The sequence below is a fragment of the Pseudorasbora parva genome, chromosome 3 (assembly GCF_024679245.1).
Source record: "Pseudorasbora parva isolate DD20220531a chromosome 3, ASM2467924v1, whole genome shotgun sequence".
Taxonomy (NCBI): domain Eukaryota; kingdom Metazoa; phylum Chordata; class Actinopteri; order Cypriniformes; family Gobionidae; genus Pseudorasbora; species Pseudorasbora parva.
The window spans coordinates 18217516-18242678 of NC_090174.1; the positions used below are offsets into that span (position 1 = coordinate 18217516).

The 25163-nt window shown below is 37.8% G+C and overlaps 1 protein-coding gene and 1 long non-coding RNA gene across 5 annotated transcripts in view; one reads left to right on the forward strand and one right to left on the reverse strand.

The window, feature by feature from the left end:
• The window catches only part of pho (phoenix), a 71980-nt gene that overhangs the window by 44316 nt on the left and 2501 nt on the right, over positions 1–25163 (forward strand). For 2 of the 4 annotated variants that reach the window (XM_067437958.1, XM_067437959.1), the window contains exon 5: positions 7064–11264. The exons of 1 other annotated variant lie outside the window; for it this stretch is intronic. In XM_067437958.1, coding sequence (XP_067294059.1) covers positions 7064–10399 — 3336 coding nt within the window. In that variant the 3' untranslated portion in view covers positions 10400–11264. Of the gene's footprint in view, positions 1–5990; positions 6607–7063; positions 11265–25163 lie in introns of those variants that run through there. One more of the 4 variants, XM_067437960.1, reaches the window with a different exon arrangement.
• On the reverse strand, positions 1–25163 carry LOC137070654 (uncharacterized). Its single transcript, XR_010904306.1, has 4 exons — positions 25027–25163; positions 911–1019; positions 724–832; positions 1–589 (listed from the first exon to the last, which is right to left on the reverse strand). It is a non-coding gene; the product is annotated as an uncharacterized lncRNA (long non-coding RNA).

Below are 25163 nucleotides of genomic sequence, written 5' to 3' on the forward strand. Positions count from 1 at the left end.
GGCTTTCAAATGAAAGATTGGTATCAAAGAGCACAGCCAGGTTCCTCACTGACGACTAGAACTTGACAGAGCAGTCATCGGGTTAGACACTTAGTGTAAATTTTAACACTCCTTCGGATCATATATGGTCCCAATCTAGATAGAGTAAAAAGTACACTGTTTATAGTGTTGAATTTACAGTGTTAATCTAGCACTTTACAGTGTAGAAAATGTATACTATTATATGGTGTTAATGTACAAGATCAGACATAAAATCAAGAATCTTCAGACAGATGTATAAATCCAAAGTTTTTTTAACAAATGGGCAAAGCGGCTACTTCAAAAAGTATGCCAGTTGTGTAAAGGTTAATTAGTTACATTCATGAGGTGTTGCACAGAAATAAAATAAAAGTTAATTAAATCCGTAAAATCATCAAATTTGCCTAGACATTAACAAATGTGACAGGAAGATTTGAGCAAGATTGCAGAAAGCTACTGGTCGACAGTTGTGTACCATCCATAAACGCGGTTCCTCTGTCCCATCAGCGAGCAGGTATGGCTGTGTAGTCTCTTCAGTTCAACCAAGCTGTTCTTGTATGTTAGTCTCTGTCTAAAGATTAAAGACAAAAATAACACTGTCATCTCTTCAATTGACCGTCTTTATATTAGTTTTCCACAACACAATCAAGCTAACTGGCAATATTTTGAGTCAGACAATAGGAAGTGACAAATGTCCAAATTTACCTTTTTCATGACGTGGTGTTTTACAGCTTAATATGAGGACTTCTTTCCAGGTCTTTTCGGTGATGGTGGAATCAAATGAAGTAGGAGCTGAATTGATCGTTGCACCATTCTAAATAACAGATGTGACAACTTCAGCAAAAAATGCATAAATATGTATAGATAATCATATTCTGAACTATAGTCGAACCTGAATCATTGGTTTCATCCTCTTTCACAGCAGATTCCGTCAGTCAGGTCCTTGAAGGTCTTGGGAGAAGCTTTTCCAGCAACTTAGCTGAGGTCTTCTCACCAAAAATCTAAACAAACAAAAAATAAAGTTCATCAAATTTCAAAATCAAAGTTACATAGCATAATGACAACCATATCTCTCAGGAACCATTTTGTTCATTGTAGTCAGAGTAGTGCCGTTCACTCACACCTAGCATTAACATTCATCTTGGGTGACACACAAGTAACTAACTCAAGTACAGGTGTAATCATACCCAAGACGCATTGATTTGATTTTGATGGGGTCTAGGCTCCATTCTTTTATTAAAGGGTTAGTTCACCCAAAATGTTTTATTCTGTTAATTACTCACCCTAATGTTCTAAGCCTGCAACACTTTATTTAATCTTTGAAGTACAAATGAAGACGTTATTGATGAAATCTGAGAGATTTCGGTCCCTTCATTTCCAGCTACGCAACTACCACTTTGACACTTCAAAAACTTTATAAAGACACCGTAAAACGAATCCAAATGAATCAAGCAGTTTAGTAAATTTTCTTTTTCATCTGTTAGTTGATTCATATTTATATGTGAATAAAAGTCTACATTAAAGGGTTAGTTCACCCAAAAATTAAAAATTAATTACTCACCCTCATGTCGTCGACACCTGTAAGAACTTCGTTCATCTTCCGAACACAAATTAATATATTTTTGTTGAAAGCTGATGGCTAAGAAAGGCTTCAGATAGGCCTCCATTGACAATCAGTACATTTACACTCACAAGACCCATAAAAGGCACTAAAAACGTTGTTACAAAGTCCATCTCACTGCAGTGGCTCTACAGTAATTTTACAAAGTGACGAGAATAGTTATGTATTTAGTGTTGGTAACTGTATTGTCCTGCAGTGGTTCTTGTATGCGCTTGATGTAACCATGTATTCTGTGAACAAGAAAGATAGTAAAAGAAGTTTGTTCTAAGCCACTCGGTTTCTTTGTTATTGCTATTTATAGCTCATCAGAATATAATGATATGGCGTAAACACAACAAAATTGGTGACGAGGTGTGAAAATATTGACTTTAACCTTGTAACTGAGAAGACTGATGTAAACGAGTGGATTTTGCAGACAAGGATGAAGAGTGCACGGACACTGGCAACAACCGAACTGTGGGCCAATCCAGGATGACAACTATCAGGTATATTGATGCTTTTGACAAGGCCATCGAGCAGTGGACAACATATATTGAACGGTTTGACCACTTCACAAAGGCAAATGATATCAATGAGGAAAAACTAGTACCAGTGCTGTGTTATGGGCACTTAAATGTACGGCCTTCTACGTAACTTGATTGCACCTGCTAAATGAGGAGAACGAACATATCAAGAGATTGTAACAACGTTAAGTGAACATTATTCTCCGAAGCCCCTCATATTAGCGGAACGATTCCGTTTCCACAAACGCAACCAATAGGAAGGGGAGACAGTTGCACAGTACGTAGCAGTATTAAAACAACTCTGAACATTGTGACTTCGGTACACTTTTGCAAGGTGCATCATTTGGGCACGGGAGGAAAACAAAGTGACGAGTCCAGTACAGACACAGAGAAGGAAATGTCACTTTATGTTGTGACTAGAAGTGAGCAACTGGCACATATTTGTATAACTCCAGAAATTGAAGGAAAAATTATTGAAATGGAATTGGATACAGGCGCTGCAGTATCGTTGATTTCAAAAGGAAAATATGACTAACTTGCAGCATATCCTACTGCAGCCAACTGACATAATCTTAAAAACATACACCGGTGAAGCACTAGCGTCAGTTGGGGTTATCAGTGTAGCGGTGAAGTTGAACAATCAGTTGGCACGATTGCCTCTGTATGTTGTTAACAGCGATGCACCACCATTATTTGGTAGAAAATGGCTGTGAGCAATAAAGCTAAATTGACAAGACATAAAAACAGTCAAGCATGGAGTCACAGAGACTATGGAGACTGTATTAAAACGACACGCCCATACCATACTCCAAACCATACAACACGCCTGACCATACTCCAAAATTCTACCAACCACGGGTAGTACCTTATGCTATTCGACCAAAAGTAGAGGCTGAATTGACACACTGAATTTAACAGAGATGGGTCTAATTTCACCAATACAGTACAGTGAGTGGGCCACACCTGTGATACCAGTTATAAAAAAAGGATTGCTCAGTGAGACTGTGTGGTGAATTTAATGTGACACTTAACCCAGCCATTTGTGTGGATTACTACCCAATTCCTTGTATAGAAGATCTTTTTGCATCTCTAGCTGGTGGTCTATTATTCAGTAAGCTGGACTTGTCAAACACTTATTTGCAGATGCCAGTGGCACACAAGTCGAGAAAATTACTCACCATATCCACTCAAAAAGGGCTATTGTTATAACTGCTTTATTTCAGAAAGCAATGGATCAAATCCTTTTGTGAATTCCAAACACACTGCTATCTAGATGATATACTGATAACAGGACGAGATAATGTGGAACACCTCAAGACATTAGACCAAGTACTCACTAGACTAGAGAAATATGGTCTGAAATTGCAGCGTGAAAAATTTGAATTTTTCAGACAGTCGCAGGAGTACTTGGGTCACTACATTGGATTACACACAATTGGATTACTACAGCTGGATTACACAAGTCACCACAAAAGATCAAAGCCATAATAGAAGCACCTGAACCGACCAATGTAAAGCCGGGACTAGTAAAGCAGAACAAAATTGTGCTCAGATAGGGCGTGAGGCCCTGAGTATAATTTGTGGAATTCGCATATTCTATTTCATCTATTCATCTCATTACTGATTCCTCTCATTCTATTCATCTCATTACTGATCATCAACCTCTAACGGCTATTCTCAGTCCAAACAAGAGTATTCCATCCATGGCAGCAGCCAGAATGCAACGATGGGCTCTGATATTAGCCGCCCATGACTATGTCCTTGAGTATAAGAAAGCAGCCTTACATGCTGCTGATGCTATTTTTAAATCGCAAGTTGAGAACCCGGCGGGATCTTCTAAAACCTAGTCTTGCCAAGTCAGTGAGTCAGTCCTAGGATACTCAGTGGTTACGACGCCTCAAACACTCTTAAGTTCATAGAATTTCATGCTGGAGAGTCCGTTCTTGTTCGTAACTACAGAAAAGGAGGAAACTGGAAACCTGAAGTGGTGATGTCCAAAACGGGACCGGTCTCCTACAGCGTCAACGTGGGCATTTCTGGAATATGGAAACGTCATGTAGATCAACTACTGAAACAAGGGACTGAATCCTTTGGAACCCAGATGGAACTAGACGTTCCTGCTGGTCCTGATAATGTCCAGGACCACCTGTTTCAGGAGAACATCGGGGAAAAGACTGACAATCTTGTGGCGGTGACGATTGACAAACCAGGGTCAGGCAACACTGAACAAACAACCACAGGGACTGTACAAACGAGAAAGACTATGAATCGTTATCCTACCCGTCTCACGAGACCACCTGACCGTTATCAAGCATTCTAAGATATAAGTTAAAAGATTCACGCAGAGTAAAATGTGTTCGCTAAGCAGTGGTTAAAGCTGAATTCAAGGAAATAAATATTCCATTGTTGTGTTGACAACCTTTGATTTAAGTGGGAGGAAATGTTATGTATTTAGTGTTGGTAACTGTATTATCCTGCAGTTGTTCTTGTATGCGCTACATGGTGCTGGTAACCATGTATACTGTGAACAAGAGAGATAGTAAAAGAAGTTTGTTCTAAGCCGCTCGGTTTCTTTGTTATTGCTATTTATAGGTCGTCAGAATATAATGATATTCGCTTAAACACAACAAATAGTTTTTGTGCGCAAAAAAAATCAAAATAACGACTTTATCCACCAAGTTATGGTCTTCCGCGTATGCCTCGGACTTGAATTCACGAAGCACCATGCGTGAGAATGACGCAGATCCACTATTAGGACACATGACCCAAAAGCGAGGAACTTTGTTTACAAGCAGCGGAAGGGAAGACTGGTATCTAAGCTGTTGAATTCTACACTGATCCTGCTTTAGGAAAAAATAAAAACAAAAAAACCCTTTAAACAAAGTTGCTCTCTTCTGGGTCATGTGTCCGAACGGTGGATCTGCGTCATATTCTCACGCATGCGTCCTGGTGCTTCGTGAGTTCACGTCCAAGTCATACACGGAAGACAATAACTTGGTGGATAAAGTCGTTATTTTTTTTGCGCACTAAAACTATCCTCGTCGCTTCGTAAAATTACTGTAGAGCCACTGCAGTGAGATGAACTTTGTAACAATGTTTTTAGTGCCTTTTGTGGTTCTTGTGAGTGTAAATGTACTGAATGTCAATGGAGGCCTATCTGAGGCCTTTCTCAGCCATCAGCTTTCAACTAAAATATCTTCATTTGTGTTCCGAAGATGAATGAAGTTCTTACGGGTCAAATGACATGAGGGTGAGTAATTAATGACATATTTTTCATTTTTGGGTGAACTAACCCTTTGATCTATACATCACAAAGCATCTATACATCAGAATTTTGGACTAAACCACTCAGTTAAATTGGATTGTTTTTTTTTATCTCTTTATTAATTTTTGAAGCATCAAAGTGGTAATTGCGTGGACTGTAAGTGGAGGGACAGAAAGTGCTTAACTTAAGTTTTGAAGATGAATAAAAAGTATTTTTTTTTTAAGTTTAAAAAAATTGCTTTTTATTTATTTTTATTCAACAGTGGTTTATATACTGAAAACAAATTGTGTCTGTCCTTAAATTAATTTAGTTATAACTAAAAGTTTCTTAAAGATAATGCTGTAAACTATTTTGGGACCCCTTAGGCTGCACATTGTAATATTAAAGATTAACAACAGAGCCCAAACTATTAGCCTAAATTCAGTTATTTATTTTTAAATAAAATAATCAACACTCATAAGCTTCTCATAAGGCATTTTTTTGCATTAGCTTCTAAATCTAATTATAATTTTTTTTTCCCTCCAATTCGTTTTAATCAATATACTCATCATCAAATATAATAATTTATGCATGGCTGTCAAATCATGACAGATTTATTTAAACAAATTTTAAATTTAAAATTCAAATTATTTAAATAATCCAGACATCACTAACTTTTTGTTTCTCTAGTGAACAGCTGTGGATTCTGAATGATTTCTGAGATAAATGTGATTCTACGTGACATTGTTCTCAAGCTGTTTTGTGTTTGCACGGATTACACAGATTACAAACTCACTCTCATCCTTTTTCTGGCTTCTAACACAACTTTAAGGACAAAATGTTCACTTGCTGCCTTATACATCCCCCCTACTAACAGGTGCCCTGATGAAAAGATGATAAGTGTTATTCTCTTCACCTGTCAGTGGTCATAATGTTATGCCTAATCAGTATATTAGGACTGTTGATTTAACATGTTAGATTTAATTAGTTACAGTAAAAAGTTGTTATTTAATGCACTTACACCGCCCCAGTTTCATACAGTTGATTGATGAAGAATATGATGTTGGGCAACAATTCGCTGTGAGATGAAGCCTTTAGAATGTCCCTCAAATATAAGAAATGGGTCAAAAATACCCATTTTGGTCCACGTCACAGCACAATTGTTCTCTCCAGTGTTATGCGTGAATACGCTTGCAGGATTACCCTTGCTCGTATCCAAGGTAAATCATCAATACTATCACTCCTTGCATGTGTTTTATTGAACTAAATACATAGTCATCTGATAAAATGCTTGCGCAGGTTACTTTTCTTGCGCACCAAGTCCATGTTGCTTTTACATTCACATGAATTTGCGCAACCAAAATCAAACCACCTCCTTCAGGTAGTCTCAAAAAAATTCTGAGATCAGCTCACCTGTGTCTGCCTGACAGCTTTTACATTGACAGTTTTTCATGTAAACGTGACCCTTTTCGATCTAAACTGACAGTGTGAAAGCCCTCACATTTCCATTATGATATACAACACATTGTGTTATTAGATTTATAAAAGTTATCGCTCGACAGCCCTAGTGTGTGTGTGTGTGTCTGTGTGTTGGTGTATGTGGTATGTGTGTGTATGTATGCATATGTATATAGCACAGTGAACTAATCTGTTGTTGGTTTTTACCTTTTATTTCAGGATAAAACCATTTTTGTTCCAAGTTACTCTAAAGGAAATGTACAAAAATGGCTTACACAATCCATATTGGAGAAGAGGATTCTGGATTCACTGTCAAAAGACAACAACAAACTTAATGTCAGTGGAAAGGAGAACAAAAGAAAAGCTAAATCTACCAAGAAAAACAAGACAAGTGCTGCTGTTAAAAAAAAATCAAAAAAGAAATGCAAAGTTCCTACAAGCAAAGCTGTAGTCAGGACATTATCAGAATCTGCATGTGACTCTCTCTCTGAGATGCAGGAAAAACAACATGAGCCACATGAGGTTTTAGCTTCATGTTCAGATGCTGAAAGCTTAGATTCTTCCCATTGTGGACAACCACTTAATAATCAGATTGTCCAGTGTGCTAAGAACTTACATGGAAATAATTTATTGGTAATTAAAGAGACACAGAGACACTCTGTAGAGTCAGTCATTCAAATGGAGCATGAGGATGACATAAGTTCAGGAACTGACAATCACCTGCCCAACAAAAACTATTTCTTCTTTCCACCACAAGGGGGACACATTTCTGTACAGAATGAAATTCAACAGACTGACAGTGACATTGGTTCTGTGGATTTATTCATGCCATTGAACAGTCAGGAGCATAAGAACAATCAAATTCATAAAACAACATCCATTACAGCGAACATGGAGAGCGTACAAGACTGTGATCTAACTCGAATAGAGACTGAAGGACATTTTGACTCCATGTTTGGACTAGGAACACCTAGATGGTGTGATGGTGAATGTCTTGCACATGAGGACAACGAAAGTGACCTAACTCAATTAGAGATGGAAGGAGAATCTGTATCAGTGTTTGAACCAACAACAACAACCAAGCAGTTTATAATTCAAGAAGTCAACCATACCAAACACTCTGAATCCCAAAAGACAGGTCATAGTCCTGCTGTTCTACATACTGAACTGATGTCAAGAGAGGATAAAACAAGGCATAAAAATAAAAAGAGAAAATCAAAGTCAAGCTCTCATAAGGATGTTGAAGTTACAGGAATAGAGTCTGTGAATGTGCAACCATCATCTAAACATTTGCCACTAGCTGATGAATCATTAAGAGAAGTTAACTCAAGTTACTTTGAACATGTTCTTGTGGGTAAGCAAAGAACGATGGTGGGGATCGAAATGGATACTCAAGATAGCCCTTTGTTTAAAAATGGTGGAATGAGCTCTCTTAATCAAAAAAGAAAGAAAAAGAAAATTGGTGCTACTATTGTAAGAGAATGCGATACAAATGATGTGAGTCAGAAAGTTAGTTCTATGGATGTCACTGAACTTAAAACATGTAGAGAAAACAGGGAATTATGTGCTGTGGAGAAAAGAGTAATAAACAAAGAGCAAACGGCAGCATCCGTTTTACAGTCAGAAGAGACGTCTGAGCTCTTGGAGAAAAGTATTTTATCTACAGTGGAAGATGTCACTGTTATCAAAAAGGCTAAGAGGAAAAATATGAAAATGTACAAATTAAATGACCATGAGGATGCAGAGCCTGGTGTAGAAAAGCATTCGGTTGAGGCAGTCCAGTTCAGTGATGCACAAAGTACGGAGCTGACACTCAAAAGAAAAAAAAAGAAGAGAAATGACAAAGAGGGTACAAAGACTGCATATGCAGAGGAAAATAGTGCTACAGACATCCTATCAAACAAAACTTTGGACTCTGATAGACCAGCGGAGTTGAGAGTAAATGAAGGGAATCAATCCAGTGAAGCTCCTGAGACTGATCAACCTAAGCATATGCAGACGTCAGAGGAAGTTACAGGGTGTCCATTGCCTAATGTAACTAGATTAAAATCAGTAAAGAAGAAAAAAAGAGATAAGACAGAGGAGTCTCAGTATGAATCTGTGGATCTGAATGTGAGTTTTAAGTCTCAGTTTGATGCTGGTCTCAGAGTGACTGAACAACAGGAAGATGGGGTCATTGAAGAAAGTTTGAGCAATGGCAATGCAGCTGAACATTTGGAAGGTAATACAGCAAGTATATTAAAGGTTGCCAAACACAAGAAGAAAAGTCAGAATGTAAGTTCTCCATCTCAAATTGATTACGTTAGACTGGAAAAACAAGGCATGCAGTCAGCGAGCACAGCAGAACCAAATCATTTGGGTTCAGATGACACCATTATCACAAATGACAAACAGAAAAAGGCAAAAAAGCAGAAACTAAAAGAGCGAAAAACAAAAGAGCTTGCTTCAGATATTAAGGACATTGTGCAGTTTCATTACAGTGAGTCAAACACTACTGATTTGCTATCCAGAAGAACCAAAAAGAAGAGAGCAAACAAGGACAGAGAAAAAACAACTGTTAGCTCATCAAGTGAACTTTTGGAGCACATGGAAGATAGCCCTCTAGAAATGAGAGGAAATATGATTCATTCCACTGAGGCCAATCAGACTGAGCATTTACTGTCATCTGAGGGAATTACAGGATGTCAATCACCCAGTGTAACTAGATTTAGCTCAGGAAAGAAAAAGAAGAAAAAAAGGGTTCAGAGTGAGGAATGTCCATATGAATCTGTTGATTTTAATCTGGATGTGAGTTCTGTGTCTCAGCTTGATGTCACTGTACTGAGTGCACAAAAGATGATTGAAAGAAGGCAGAGCAATGCAGTTGAACATTTTGACTGTTATTCAGCACATATATTGAATGTTGCCAAACGCAACAAGAAAAGTCAGAATGCAAGTTCTCAGTCTCAAGTTGATGATGTCATTGGACTGGAAAATGCTGTGTTAGACTTGCAGTCAGGAAACACTATAGAAGAGAACAAGAAGAAAAAGCACAAGTTAAAAGTACAAGTGGATGCAGAGACTAATGCAGTTACTCATAGTGTGGACAATGTTCATTTGGTTGAGACGGATCAGTTCACTGAGTCAAAAACTACTGAACTGACACTCAAAAGAACAAAAAAGAAGAGAAAAGAAAAGGAGAAAAAGACTGCATACATAGAGGAAAATAGTGCTACAGATATCCTGGCAATTAAAACTTTTGAAGCTATTGAGACTGATCACCCTGAGCATTTACAGACATCAGAGCAAATTGAGCAATGCCTTTCACCTAATGTAACTAGATTAAAATCTGTGAAAAATAAGAAAAAGCGGAATGGCAGTGACGAGTGTGACTATGAATCTGAAGATTTTCTTCTGGATGCGAGTTTGGGGTCTCAGTTTGATAATGTAACTGATAGATCAACTACTCAACAGTCAATTGGAGAAAGGTCAAGTGATATTGAACATTTGGAAAGTAATACAGAAGCTAAATTAAATGACACCAAAAGCAAAAAGAAGAGAAAACTTTTCCATTAATTACATGTCTGACTTCGGCTCTTCTGCTGCACTAATGCAAGAAACTGTAAATCCCGAGAGGAAGATGAAGAAAAAAAAGATTCTGATTGCATCACAAATGTAGGCGGTGAATTGACTTTGGAATGTTCTTATCATAGATTACAGTTTGAAAAGCCTCAGAGTCCAATGTTGAAACAACCTGAGATGATTCCAAAGAAAATGAAGAGAAAAAACATTGAGGAAATGAATGAAAGATTCCCACATACTGGACGAAAGCACATAATTATGAACAAATGGGATTGATTCAATCCTATGACCGCAATACAGGAGGGATAAACCTAAAGGAGGGATCAAGAGAACCATCTGTATCTCAGACTGATATGCTGTTGCACAAACAACATATGAAAAGATAAAAGCCCTGAGAGTTTTGTTCATAATGATAGTGTGTTAGCTACAAGAAAGAAAACGGGAAGAGGAAAATAATTACAGAGGTTTATCTGTTGTGGTTTTAGACCTTTGACCTTTAGACTATCAGAAGAAAAACAAGGCGATCTCAACTTCCCAGACGTTCAAGAGAAAATTATCCAAAAGTGCTGGTAAAAGATTTTCTATTCAGGATGAATGGTCATAAAATATGAATAGGAAAGCAGCACCAATTTACAGATATCAAATGGAAATGTATAAACCTGTAATTGAAAAAATGTTTTATTTAATTTATTTTTAAAGAATTGTTTATGAAAAGCCAAATGAAAAAGAAAAAGTTTTGGCACTTCATTGCATTATAAACATTTTCAGAAATAACATGCATAAACCTGTACATTATTTACATGTAGATGATCAGTGATCTGGTTAATCAGTGGATTTATTTTAAATAAAATGTAAATTCATACAATTTGTTCATTCATTGTGTGGCCATAGTAAACACTTTCATCTAGAATGAGCACTGAATATAATATTTAAGTTTATGGTGTATAAAATGCACTCACTATTGCTATTGTTATGAATTTTAGCACTACAGTGGTTGTCAATACAACAGTATTTTGGCTGGTGTTATATTTATTTTAGAGGGAGTTCCTCAGGGTTCAGTGTCTATTTAGCACATGCTTCCACATGGCCATATTATTAGAAAGTATTAGGGAGTATTTGTTTAGTGCAGGTTAAGTGGCTGAGACCTACACACCGGCAAATACACTTTTCATAAATTCAAAGCTTAGATAAGATGTGATTGTGCTGTGTGTAGTTTAAAGTTTTGCGTGAGCTGAGGCGCAATGTTAATGTGTGCTCTTCTCACGTTCTACAGGTCCGTCTTAAATAATTAGCATATTGTGATAAAGTTCATTATTTTTCATTATGTAATGATACAAATTTAACTTTCAGATATTTTAGATTCATTGCTCACCAACTGAAATATTTCAGGTCTTTTATTGTTTTAATACTGATGATTTTGGCATACAGCTCATGAAAACCCAAAAATCTAAAAAAAAATAGCATATTTCATCCGACCAATAAAAAAAGTATTTTTAATACGAAAAAAGTCAACCTTCAAATAATTATGTTCAGTTTTGCACTCAATACTTGGTCAAGAATCCTTTTGCAGAAATGACTGCTTAAATGTGGCGTGGCATGGAGGCAATCAGCCTGTGGTACTGCTGAGGTGTTATGGAGGCCCAGGATGCTTCGATAGCGGCCTTAAGCTCATCCAGAGTGTTGGGTCTTGCGACTCTCAACTTTCTCTTCACAATATCGCACAGATTCTCTATGGGGTTCAGGTCAGGAGAGTTGGCAGGCCAATTGAGCACTAATACCATGGTCCGTAAACCATTTACCAGTGGTTTTGGCACTGTGAGCAGGTGCCAGGTCGTGCTGAAAAACGAAATCTTCATCTCAAGCTTTTCAGCAGATGGAAGCATGAAGTGCTCCAAAATCTCCAGATAGCTAGCTGCATTGACCCTGCCCTTGATAAAACACAGTGGACCAACACCAGCAGCTGACATGGCACCCCAGACCATCACTGACTGTGGGTACTTGACACTGGACTTTAGGCATTTTGGCATTTCCTTCTCCCCGGTCTTCCTCCAGACTCTGGCATCTTGATTTCCGAATGACATGCAAAATTTGCTTTCATCTGAAAAAAAGTACTTTGGACCACTGAGCAACAGTCTGCTTCTCTGTAGCCCAAAAGTGGCTTGACCTGGGGAATGCGGCACCTGTAGCCCATTTCCTGCACGCCTGTGCATGGTGGCTCTGGATGTTTCTACTCCAGACTCAGTCCACTGCTTCCGCAGGTCCCCCAAGGTCTGGAATCGGTCCTTCTCCACAATCTTCCTCATGGTCTGGTCACCCCTTCTCGTTGTGCAGCGTTTTTTGCCACACTTTTTCCTTCCCACAGACTTCCCACTGAGGTGCCTTGATACAGCACTCTGGGAACAGCCTATTCGTTCAGAAATTTCTGTCTGTGTCTTACCCTCTCGCTTGAGGGTGTCAATGATGGCCTTCTGGACAGCAGTCAGGTCGACAGTCTTACCCATGATTGCGGTTTTGAGTAATGCACCAGGCTGGGAGTTTTTAAAAGCCTCAGGAATCTTTTGCAGGTGTTTAGAGTTAATTAGTTGATTCAGATGATTAGGTTAATAGCTCGTTTAGAAAACCTTATCATGATATGCACATTTTTTGAGATAGGAATTTTGGGTTTTCATGAGCTGTATGCCAAAATCAAATTAAAACAATAAAAGACCTGAAATATTTCAGTTGGTGTGCAATGAATCTAAAATATATGAAAGTTTAATTTTTATCATTACATTATGGAAAATAATGAACTTTATAACAATATGCTAATTTTTTGAGAAGGACCTGTATATATAATTCATTTAAAGTTTTAAAGAAAAGTTTTTTTTTTTCTTCGTGATGTTTGCGGGTCAATTTGACCCCGCATATTTTAACGCTCTAAGGCAACTGTACTGACCCAAAATAATATGTCTTGGTTATATTTTATTTTATTTTTTACTACATTATGAGGCAAAAGAAAGAAGGTTTTCCACATTATTTCAATACAGAAAATATTTTGTCAGCCACAAATGTTAAAAATGACTTATTTTTTCAAGCTACCTGATATAATAAAACTTTTTCTCATTTATCATCATGAACATACAATTTTAAACATGCTGGTGTTTTTTGACATATGCAAACACAATTACTGTTACGTTTGTGATGTTCACGGGTCAATTTGACCCTCATAGGCAGCTGTAAGGCTGAAAAAAACTAGCAGATGCCAAAATGTCTGAGGAACAAGGACTCTGAGAAAACAAAGGAAATTAGCATATGAACTCATTCATACAGTTATTGTCTCCGTCGTTGAAGACATCACACTGAGTGAACCATCTACAAATGACACCAATTTACATGCCTTTTCTTTCACATGAAACTTCCCCCAAACTCCTGCTCCCCCTCATATTGAGATCACCTGAAATGCACCAGATATCTCTTCGTTACAATGTCAATCCTCACAATACAGTATTATATGTGTTTGATATTATTTGAAATGTCTCAGTGTGACTGGAACAAATATCTCAACTCCACAGAAGTAAACTAGAACATCATAAATGTTTTAAGAGTTTAAAGATATCTTGCGTTGGTGTATGGTGGGTGTGGCTTTTAGCCATTTGGCCTCTTGTCCATACAAGTCTATAGGACTTGATTAATGCAAATTCCCATTGTGAACTTGTGCTTACATTTGAAAGAGTTTGCGCATCTGGCCTGGGTATTTAAAGAAATGTTGCAAAGAGCTCGGGGCTCGATTCTGTAGTCAGATCAGCCCGTAATGCTGGACGCTTCAAGATAGCCAGCATTATGTAATTTTCAGAAGTCAGGTATATATTTCATTCTTTACTTCAGAGTATTTGATGTTATATGGATTAGGCTACCTTTGAATTGATTATGTAATTGGCATTATACATGTACAGTCTTGTTCAAAATAATAGCAGTACAATGTGACTAACCAGAATAATCAAAGTTTTTCGTATATTTTTTTATTGCTACGTGGCAAACAAGTTACCAGTAGGTTCAGTAGATTCTCAGAAAACAAATGACACCCAGCATTCATGATATGCACGCTCTTAAGGCTGTGCAATTGGGCAATTAGTTGAATTAGTTGAAAGGGGTGTGTTCAAAAAAATAGCAGTGTGGCATTCAATCACTGAGGTCATCAATTTTGTGAAGAAACAGGTGTGAATCAGGTGGCCCCTATTTAAGGATGAAGCCAACACTTGTTGAACATGCATTTGAAAGCTGAGGAAAATGGGTCGTTCAAGACATTGTTCAGAAGAACAGCGTACTTTGATTAAAAAGTTGATTAGAGAGGTGAAAACCTATAAAGAGGTGCAAAAAATGATAGGCTGTTCAGCTAAAATGATCTCCAATGCCTTAAAATGGAGAGCAAAACCAGAGAGACGTGGAAGAAAACGGAAGACAACCATCAAAATGGATAGAAGAATAACCAGAATGGCAAAGGCTCAGCCAATGATCACCTCCAGGATGATCAAAGACAGTCTGGAGTTACCTGTAAGTACTGTGACAGTTAGAAGACGTCTGTGTGAAGCTAATCTATTTTCAAGAATCCCCCGCAAAGTCCCTCTGTTAAAAAAAAGGCATGTGCAGAAGAGGTTACAATTTGCCAAAGAACACATCAACTGGCCTAAAGAGAAATGGAGGAACATTTTGTGGACTGATGAGAGTAAAATTGTTCTTTTTGGGTCCAAGGGCCACAGGCAGTTTGTGAGACGACCCCCAAACTCTGAATTCAAGCCACAGTACACAGTGAAGACAGTGAAGCATGGAGGTGCAAGCATCATGATATGGGCATGTTTCTCCTACTATGGTGTTGGGCCTATTTATCGCATACCAGGGATCATGGATCAGTTTGCATATGTTAAAATACTTGAAGAGGTCATGTTGCCCTATGCTGAAGAGGACATGCCCTTGAAACGGTTGTTTCAACAAGACAATGACCCAAAACACACTAGTAAACGGGCAAAGTCTTGGTTCCAAACCAACAAAATGAATGTTATGGAGTGGCCAGCCCAATCTCCAGACCTTAATCCAATTGAGAACTTGTGGGGTGATATCAAAAATGCTATTTCTGAAGCAAAACCAAGAAATGTGAATGAATTGTGGAATGTTGTTAAAGAATCATGGAGTGGAATAACAGCTGAGAGGTGCCACAAGTTGGTTGACTCCATGCCACACAGATGTCAAGCAGTTTTAAAAAACTGTGGTCATACAACTAAATATTAGTTTAGTGATTCACAGGATTGCTAAATCCCAGAAAAAAAAAATGTTTGTACAAAATAGTTTTTGAGTTTGTACAGTCAAAGGTAGACACTGCTATTTTTTTGAACACACCCCTTTCAACTAATTGCCCAATTGCACAGCCTTAAGAGTGTGCATATCATGAATGCTGGGTCTTGTTTGTTTTCTGACAATCTACTGAACCTACTGGTAACTTGTTTGCCACGTAGCAATAAAAAATATACTAAAAACCTTGATTATTCTGGTTAGTCACATTGTACTGCTATTATTTTGAACAAGACTGTACCTTACTATTAATAAATTGTTACACTTTGAATGATTCTGACTTGCTCTGGAATTATTCAGGTTATGAACGGGAATAATTTTAACAAAGGGTTAAACGGAATAATTTAATGTGTAGTTAAACTATTAAATATATAACCAATTGGCAATCTAACCTAAATTCTAAATTATGAGTCAGATAATGAGTAATGGGAATAAAATTTCCTAGCTGAAAAGATCGAACGCGCAGCAACCTTCACCCACCATTTCACCCACGTTAGCCTCCATTGAGACGATTTTGGTGGCCTTACAATTTAGTGACCCGGCAAAGTGATGTTGCTACGCTCCGACGAGCAACGTCTTTTCAGCAAAATATTGGATTTTAAAATCAACAGGAGGTTTGAGCTTCTCTTTCTTCCGCACATATGAGGAATTAAAACTGTTGTTACGGATTAAAAAAAAAAAACATCTTCCAAATAATTTTCTGGGATTCGAACAGTTATAAATTAGAGTGTTTTTTAAATCAGCAAAATGCTTTCTCCATTGTTTTATTAGCTTTGTTGCAACAAACGCGCGCGATGAGAAGTTATTAAACAATTGGAAAAAATTTGTGATTTGATAAATAGCTAAGTTGCTACATTTGTTTATGAGAAGCAAAGTGGGAAAACAGGGTGATGCAATGCAACAAGTAAAAGTTAAGAGTTTGATCCGAATTAGCTACAGCTATTATTGCTACACAGCAAACTTACTTGTGGCTACAAATGATTAAAGGACAACTCCAGTGAGAAATTAACCTAGGGGTAATTAACGGATGGTCAGCGAGTAGATCGTTCTCTGGGATGCGTTTTCTTGAAAATCGAATGTAAAGAGTTTTATCCCTAAAAACAGATTAGCTTATAACACTAGTCTATGGGACACAGGGTAGACACAGGGTGGTAAAATTAAATCGCTAGTTAATACCACTAACAAGGCTCAAAATAGCCTCACACTAACACGGTAGCATAATGAGGGTCCCTACATGCAAACCGAAGCATTGAGAACTTTGTAAGAGTACAAACAGTTTAATAAGAAGATAAGAAGATATGGGGCGGCAGTGGCTCAGTGGTTCATGTAGGTTGTCTACAAACCAGAAGGTTGGTGGTTCAATCCCCGGTTCCACCTGACGAAGTGTCCATGAGCAAGACACCTAACCCCAGCTGCTCCCGACGAGCTGGATGAGCCTTACATGGCTGACATCGCCGTCGGTGTATGAATGGGTGAATGTGAGGCAAAATGTAAAGCGCTTTGGATAAAAGCGCTATATAAATGCAGTCCATACGTTGTAAACATAGTGCCTTACGCGTTCACGGACAGGCACCGTCTCGAAAAACAGTCTCGATGAAGTGCTCGATCTACGAGCGCTGTTCTAAGTGAGCTGGTCAATAGGAATTAAGTTTGTGAAATGTAATAACATGGACATTTTTATTTTTATTTATTTATTTTCTCTGTTGTGTTCAGTGTTTTCTTCCGGAAACAACGGACCATATGAGTTTCCAAGTCACAGTTCATCACTTAGCAGAGCTCTCGTCGCTCGATGAGTCGAGACTGTTTTCCAAGATGGCGCCTGTTCGTGAACGCGAAATGCGCTCTGTTTATAAAGTGTCTTCTTATTAAACTGTTTGTACTCTTACAAAGTTCTCAATGCTTCGGTTTGCATGTAGGGACCCTCATTGTGCTACTGTGTTAGTGTGAGGCTATTTTTAGCCTTGTTAGTGGTATTAACTAGTGATTTAATTTCACTACTCTGTGCCCCATAGACTAGTGTTATAAGCTAATCTGTTTTTAAAGATAAAACTCTTTACATTCCATTTCCATTAAAACGCATCCCAGAGAACGATCTACTCTGTAACCATCTGTTAATTACCCTCTAGGTTCATTTCTCACCGGAGTTGTCCTTTAAGAGGTGGTACGATTAAAATCTCAGACTGATACACACAGTGGTTAAATTGGCTTTTGCAGGGAGGGGGAGCCCTTACTTACGGTGAATGGTCATTATTCAAAATCGCTCCATAAAATTACTTAGTGTTTTTACACTAAAGGGGGTCTTTTTCCAGAATAAATGTGCAAGGTATGGGTTGAGTAGTTATTCAAACAAAGAGAAATACTTTATTGTTATTTTTTTACCTTTAATAACAGGCTGGCAACGAATTTCACCTCCAAAAATATATGAAATTGTACATGTTTAAAAATTGGATGGCAAATATGTAAACATCTTTTTAAACAAGAAAATTGAGTTCATTTAAGAGCTGTCAGTAACTTTTTTTGTGTTCAAGATTTACACAAATTATATAATGAGAATGTACAACATGAATCCGTTTTCCAAACCGTGTTTTAGTCTTACCCTGAATCATTACAGTACACTTATAATAAGTGTTTATATTGGGACTATTTCAGAGCAGTCTGGTAGGAGCCGCTGCGGAGGAGCACAGTCCCTGTGTGATTCGCCATAAGCATAAACCAAGAGAGGTAGCTCCGGCTGTAATGTTCTTCTGCAAGACACATGCAGTTCTGTAGCCTGGATGCCAGCCAAACTTAGCCCCGCCCACAAAATGTTTAGGTCAGGCGGTTCGGTCTGACCTCGCTCCATAGAGGAGTAATTATCTCTGAACAGAAACTGTTCGGACCAATGAAATCATCAGGGTGGGCTTTAGACGATGACGGACAGATGATAAACAGTAACGTAATCATCCACTTCATCAAAGGCCCTTGGATTATATTTGTTCGAATCCTAAATGGAGAGCTTGTTTGTATATGCATTCGCCTTCACAATTTCTCTCAGAAATTAAGATCATGTTGGGTAAGTACTCTGTGTATCATTAAATTATTATTTTTTTTTTTACAACACCGGCAAAGATTATTTATTCCAGCGTGCGTGCAGACAGGGTTGCCAAGTTTTTACAACAAAACCCGGCAACTACTTGCCCTAAACAATAGCTTCTCAGGGGGTTCCCTGGGGGGAAAATGGCGTTTGGGGGTTAAAATGTGTCTTATTTTGGCATGGTTGCCTGCTAAAATTCGCACTCATGGGTCTATATATCACATACTAGTCGCTTCAACCCGCGGACATAGAAAAAAAGGCGGATTTGGCAACACAGTGCAGTTTGAACTCTGTTGACATTTGACAATGCGTCCCTCCATTGCTCTGATTGGTTGTAGGTCTATCCAATTGATGTCTTTCTTGGTTCGGTTGAAACACGCCCCATAATCACACCCCAATGGAGCAGTTTCAGACTCATATTCTGACTAGAATTCAGTATGACTACGTCAGGCTTGCAGTTCTGTTTATTAAAGCTACACTGTGTGATATTTTCCCCCATCTAGTGGTGAAAAGGTATATAACCCTCCAGTGAATAATAGTTTCTTTTCCTCTCAATTTCGATTTCGTTTTAACTCCAACGGTGGCCGATTTAGTCAAAGATTATGGCTTCCAGTTCGACCTCTTCGGTGAGTGTTGTTTCAAGTGATGAGGTTACTTTTGAAACTATTATAATTTGCAGTTATTTAATTTGCCAAATTATCTATGATCAAATTAATCTATGTAAAATGAATAATAGTTTTACGTTTTCGTTATTTTTTTTTTTACCATTCCATTGCTAACATCAGCTATCAGGTTCCCAGACGAATGCAAGCTAATCTTAGTAAAGTAACTTTTATCAGTGCTATCGTTATTCTGTATATTGTACGACATCACTAGCGTAAGGCAAAGTTTACATTGTAGGCTATATAATGTTCTCTAATGACCTACCAGTGCCCCATTCGTAGGCTAGTCATAATAAGGTGTCATAGTGTGATATATATTTACATCGTACAATAATACGTCTTAAATGAATAAGATTACAGGACAGATGTAAAAGTAAAGGTGAAAGTCTTACACTAGCATTATCAGATTAGACTACATTAATTGTGTATACAGTAAAATAAATGAAAAATAACTAACATTTAAAGTGCCTACATATATAGCCTACAAATTATAATGCAATTAAAATATTAATCTCATGTTATCCGTCATAGAACACGGATTTATGTTACAAGGTAAACAATACTTTTTCATCATTGACGCGAGAAAAACTATCCTAGACGTCGTTCTAGTGTTATGCACAGCACACCATGATATAATTAGCCAAGCAACAATAAAACTTCCAATATACACAAATAGGCTGAATTACTATTACCTGTCGAGAAGAAAGCAGGCAACGTCGGCATCCTTTTTAAAATCGTTGCTCCTCATGAGCTCTTTGCATCTTGGAAAGGCCACTCCAATATTTACTTTTGTCTTGTTGATTTGTTGCGTTGCCGTTTTAATTCTCTTTTCCGCTTCCGACTCTGGCAAATATCCTCAAGAATAAAAGTGATCCTCCATCATCATAGCAGCCTCAAGCAATCCCCCTCTTTACATTCGACACAGTGCCATTGAGTGTTAAAACGCGAAAAGCGAAGCTTGAATTTACGGGTATGTCCCTATTTGGCTAATGTACTTTCAAGATAGAGGAGCAACATGGCGACCGCCATCCGAACCCCTCACCCGTATGTATTTTCAATGGTATATTATAAACTTACGAAAATACTTTATTACTTGAAAGAAGTAAATATACATTAATGAGCACATATTTTTGAAAGAACTAAGTGATTTTAGCTAAGAATAACTAAAAAAGTTACACAGTGTAGCTTTAAACTCTAGTGCAAAAAGTTACGGACTGCAGCTTTAAAGAAATCTAGTGTTTAATCGTGTCTGAATATGTTTTCTAATGCAAAAAATAAGTAAGCAGTTACGATTTGCAATACTTCTTTGAGCAACTATACAGTATAATTATTTAAGAGCCATGCAGATAATAGGTAATGGCATTACAAATAAAAAACAGCCACAAACTGACTCTAATTTGCCTCTTTGCATTGGAATTCTCTATTTCAACCTTAATTACTACACTATGTGTTATATAGCAAAGTAATAAAAAATATTAGAAGAAAAATACTTTAAATGGACCATTTATTTAATTGAAAAAATAGTTAAGGTGTATGGTCAAATTTCGCCACCAAGGAGTATGAGTGTGACCAATTAGTAAGGAATACTTTAGGGCTAAATACAAGAAAAACATTAAAGGTGCCCTAGAATGAAAAATTTAATTAACTTGGCCATAGTGAAATAATAAGAGTTCAGTACATGGACATCACAAACTGTGAGTCTCAAACACCATTGCCTCCTACTTCTCGTGAATCTTGTGAATAAAAAACACTGTTCTGAACAACTGAACTGCTGTGAGCTGTAAGCTGCTGAAATAAGCCAATCAGAGCAGAGCTAAACATTAATATTAATGACCCTTCCAAATAAGTCAAAAACAGAGCATTACATCCAGGGACAATTTATATGGTTGTAAATGGACCTGTAAAACTGTATCTGGACAATTTTTGACCTTAAATAAGCCACATACCTTCTATGTAGATATCAGAGAATAATTTAACATATTGTTTCAACTCATTCTAGGGCACCTTTAACATTAAAGGGGGGGTGAAATGCTGTTTCATGCATACTGATCTTTTTACACTGTTAAAGACATGGAATCCCATACTAAACATGGACAAAGTTTCAAAAGTTAAGGTGGATGTTTGATGGGAGTATTTCTTTGTCAAAAATACTACTTCCGGTTAGTCATAAGTTTCGGCAAGTTTTTTGCAATCATGCGTCCCCTTTGACGTTAATGGGGGCGGAATTTCCTTGTATGGGCCTTACGGACAATTCTACCGGAAGAGCGTGAGAGAGAGAGAGGGAGAGAGCGAAAGTAACAGGCTACGCCCATCAAAGCGCTGGCTCGTAGGCTGCGCTGCACAGGTGATGTGCACAATTAACAATGACATCAAAAAGTGCGTTTTTGGTTGCCAGACCAAGACAGTCCTGCACAGATTCCCCAAAAACCCCGCGGTAAGGCAACAGTGGATGGAATTTGCTTTTCCGGATCAGCAACTGAGTTGCGCGAATGTTTATATCTGTTCGCTGCATTTCGGTGCCGACTGTTTCATAAACAAGGCCCAGCTTGACGCCGGATTTTCCAATCGCCTAATGCTGAATGATGAAGCAGTCCCAACGATAAAGGTCCCAACGTTAGAACCGCGGGCGGTGAGTTAGACTGCTTCAAATGTCTGTGTTTTTGCCTATGCTCATCAAGTAGCCCAAACATGATCACGTATAGTTACTATATATATTACTATATATAGAAATTGATCAAAGGAGCATGCGATGTGTAGTGCGTGTACATTTGTTTAGCTGGCCACTATATGTGTAACTTTATATTTGTGTATTGTAAAAGCACTCCAAACAACAATACACAAAGAGTGGGGAAATATGTTGAACTAAATAAGCGCGCTTCTTCATTCAAATGTGCTACTATTCCGTGTCTTTCTATGTAAACACTAACTTAGCCTGCCGTGCAAAACCAGTCAGCTTAATAACGTTACAATTGTCTACACAAACCACGCGTAAACACACACACACGTGCACAACTGCACTTCTCACATGTACACCTTCAAAGACAAAAATACGACGATATAATTCAAGTATAAATATGTAAATAACACAAGTCGCTAAGCATATTATATAGTTAGTGTATAACTTGTACCACATAGAGACGTCCTGCTCTAGTCGTTTTTGCTGCTGCTCCTGTTCAACTGCAGCCTCTGGGTCTGATTCCGGATCATAGATGTATGGCTGTATCTGATTAAAAGCCATATTTTTATTTTGAATAAAGTTTTTCCCGCTGTTAGGGATGACACAGCTTTACGACGCACTCGACTCAACACAATAGCAGCAGCGCCGACACGTCATTATTTAGCTCCGCTCACACGATACGCCCCCACCCGCTCGGCTTTTTTCGGAAAGACTCGGAACAGCGCATCTTTCTTATATAATTAATAAAAAAATAAAGACTTTTCGGAGATATGCAGGATGCAATGCTACTCTATAGGTACTCAAGATTGACATGACACTGACTGAAACTGAGTGTTTCACCCCCCCTTTAACTCTCCATAATAAATTATTACTGTAAATTCAAAGAACACTATGCTGTACTGTTTACCAAAAAAAAGAATGCTGCAAATACCTGTTATTTTTAGTACAGCTGTTGTTTATCTATTCAAATGTATTGACAGCGCTGGTTTGTTTAGAGCGTCATGAACCACTTGACCACGCGTGCCACCGCGAGCTGAAAGCTTGTCACAACTTTTTTTTCAATGGCTCTGGCTTTATAAGTGCACCAAAACGGTATTTATTGTTTGAATTTCATATTAAAACTTTAAAAAATTTTAAAACTTAGACTTTAATATCAAAAGCAGGTTTGGAATTTTGGCGTGCAGTTTAACATGGGCAGAGAGTGAGAGTGTGAGAGTGAGACAGAGATTGAAAGTCTGATTATAAAGATCAGTGGTCTGAAAGACTTCAGACTCAGAGTGGAGTTTTCTACGGCTGATGGCGGTTATACGTGTCCTTCGAAGTGCACGGCAGTTGCAACCTTAAAAGGACGCACCGAAACTTGTTTACAGTGAAAGGTATAGCGGGTTACGTCACCGCGACACAACGAAGGCTGTCCCAATTCAAAGGTCCTTTGAAGGCTCCTTCAAAATACGGCCTGCAAATGTGTCCTTCATTTCCCGTGAAACGAAGGATACTCGGATGGATGCTTCGCAGCCTTGCCTACCCCAGAATTCACTGTGTGCCGCAACATCAGATTTTTTAAGAGAAAGCCAGATTACACTTTTAAATTTAAGCATTGGGGTTCAATTTACTCCAGTAATCTAATGTATCTAATTATAAAATATAAATAAAAATGCAATAATTGTTCAAATGTTGACTAATATGTAACCAACATGCGATTTTATATTAATACTCTTTATTATGCACATACTAAATGGACCGAAGTGAACATCTTTAGTTGTTTTGTTGTTAGGCAGTTAACTTAAGTCCAGTATAAATGTTACTGCTACTCTTCAAGGGCAGCTGTCACTGTTGCTAAACATTACAAATGCTGTAACAAAATACATTTACTCTGTATTTGAGTTTAAATGTGATTTGATTTTTCTTCAACTTCATCTCAGAGGCAAATATTGTAGTTTAATGAAAAACTGTATGGAATGAATTTTGTGCCATAATTAAACAAACAAATCCAGCATTTTGCAAACAAACACAATCTGCTTTGCAAAGGAAAACACGACTTGCAAACAAACAGAGAGCGATGTGCAAATGCAGTTCGAGCAGATTTTCTCACAAATGCAGTTCAGGCAGATTTTCTCACAAATGCAGTTCGTGCTGATTTTCTCACAAATGCAGTTCAAGCAGATTTTCTCACAAATGCAGTTCGTGCTGATTTTCTCACAAATGGGTTTGGGTTCTAATCCGCTCTTATGTAGTTTTTTTCTTCTTCATTAAAATCAAAGATGTTCAATGATTGTATATTAAGAGCAGGGACACAGGGAATAGAGTCTCTCTCCGCAACGGCATTAAGCAATAGATTGGCTCGTCTGTGCGTGAAGGCTGGATGCACAAGCCAAAAGAGAACGCAAACCCCGCCTACTTTGATTTGATTGGCCATCTCAATCATTGTGACATTGACAAGCAGTTAGACCTGAGGCAAAACAAACTAAATGTTACTTTTAAACCTTTAAAATTTGGCCCTTTCTAATTATTGGGGGGGGACTTTTCCCCTTCAATGTCTATGGTGGTTATGTCCCTGCAGTGCGATACACCCACAATACTTTGAACAAATCCAAAAATAGTTAAAATGGTATAGTTTTAACAGTTTTCATTAAAGTGCTAAATTTTATATTGCATCAGAAGTATAGTTGGCTGGGCTTGGTCCTTCTCCCCCATACACAGGGAAATGGTGACAGCAGAAAAACAAATATTCATCATTCTGCTCATAATACTCTGCCTACTCTGCTTAAAATATATTTTATTTTATCAGGATTTACCATATTTAATGTGACAATGCAGTTAATGTGACAATGCACTTTCTACAATAATGTGTAGAAAGATAATGTTTTATTGACAAATTTTAACTTACAAAGCCAAGATTGTAGTTCTTCTTCAGTTTTTTTTTTATTCTCTCCCATTTTCTCTGTCTCTCGCTGAAACTGCATGTCCTCCCTCAGTATCTCGTCTCAAATTATCCTCGGTCTCACTTCCTCTTGGCTGACTCTG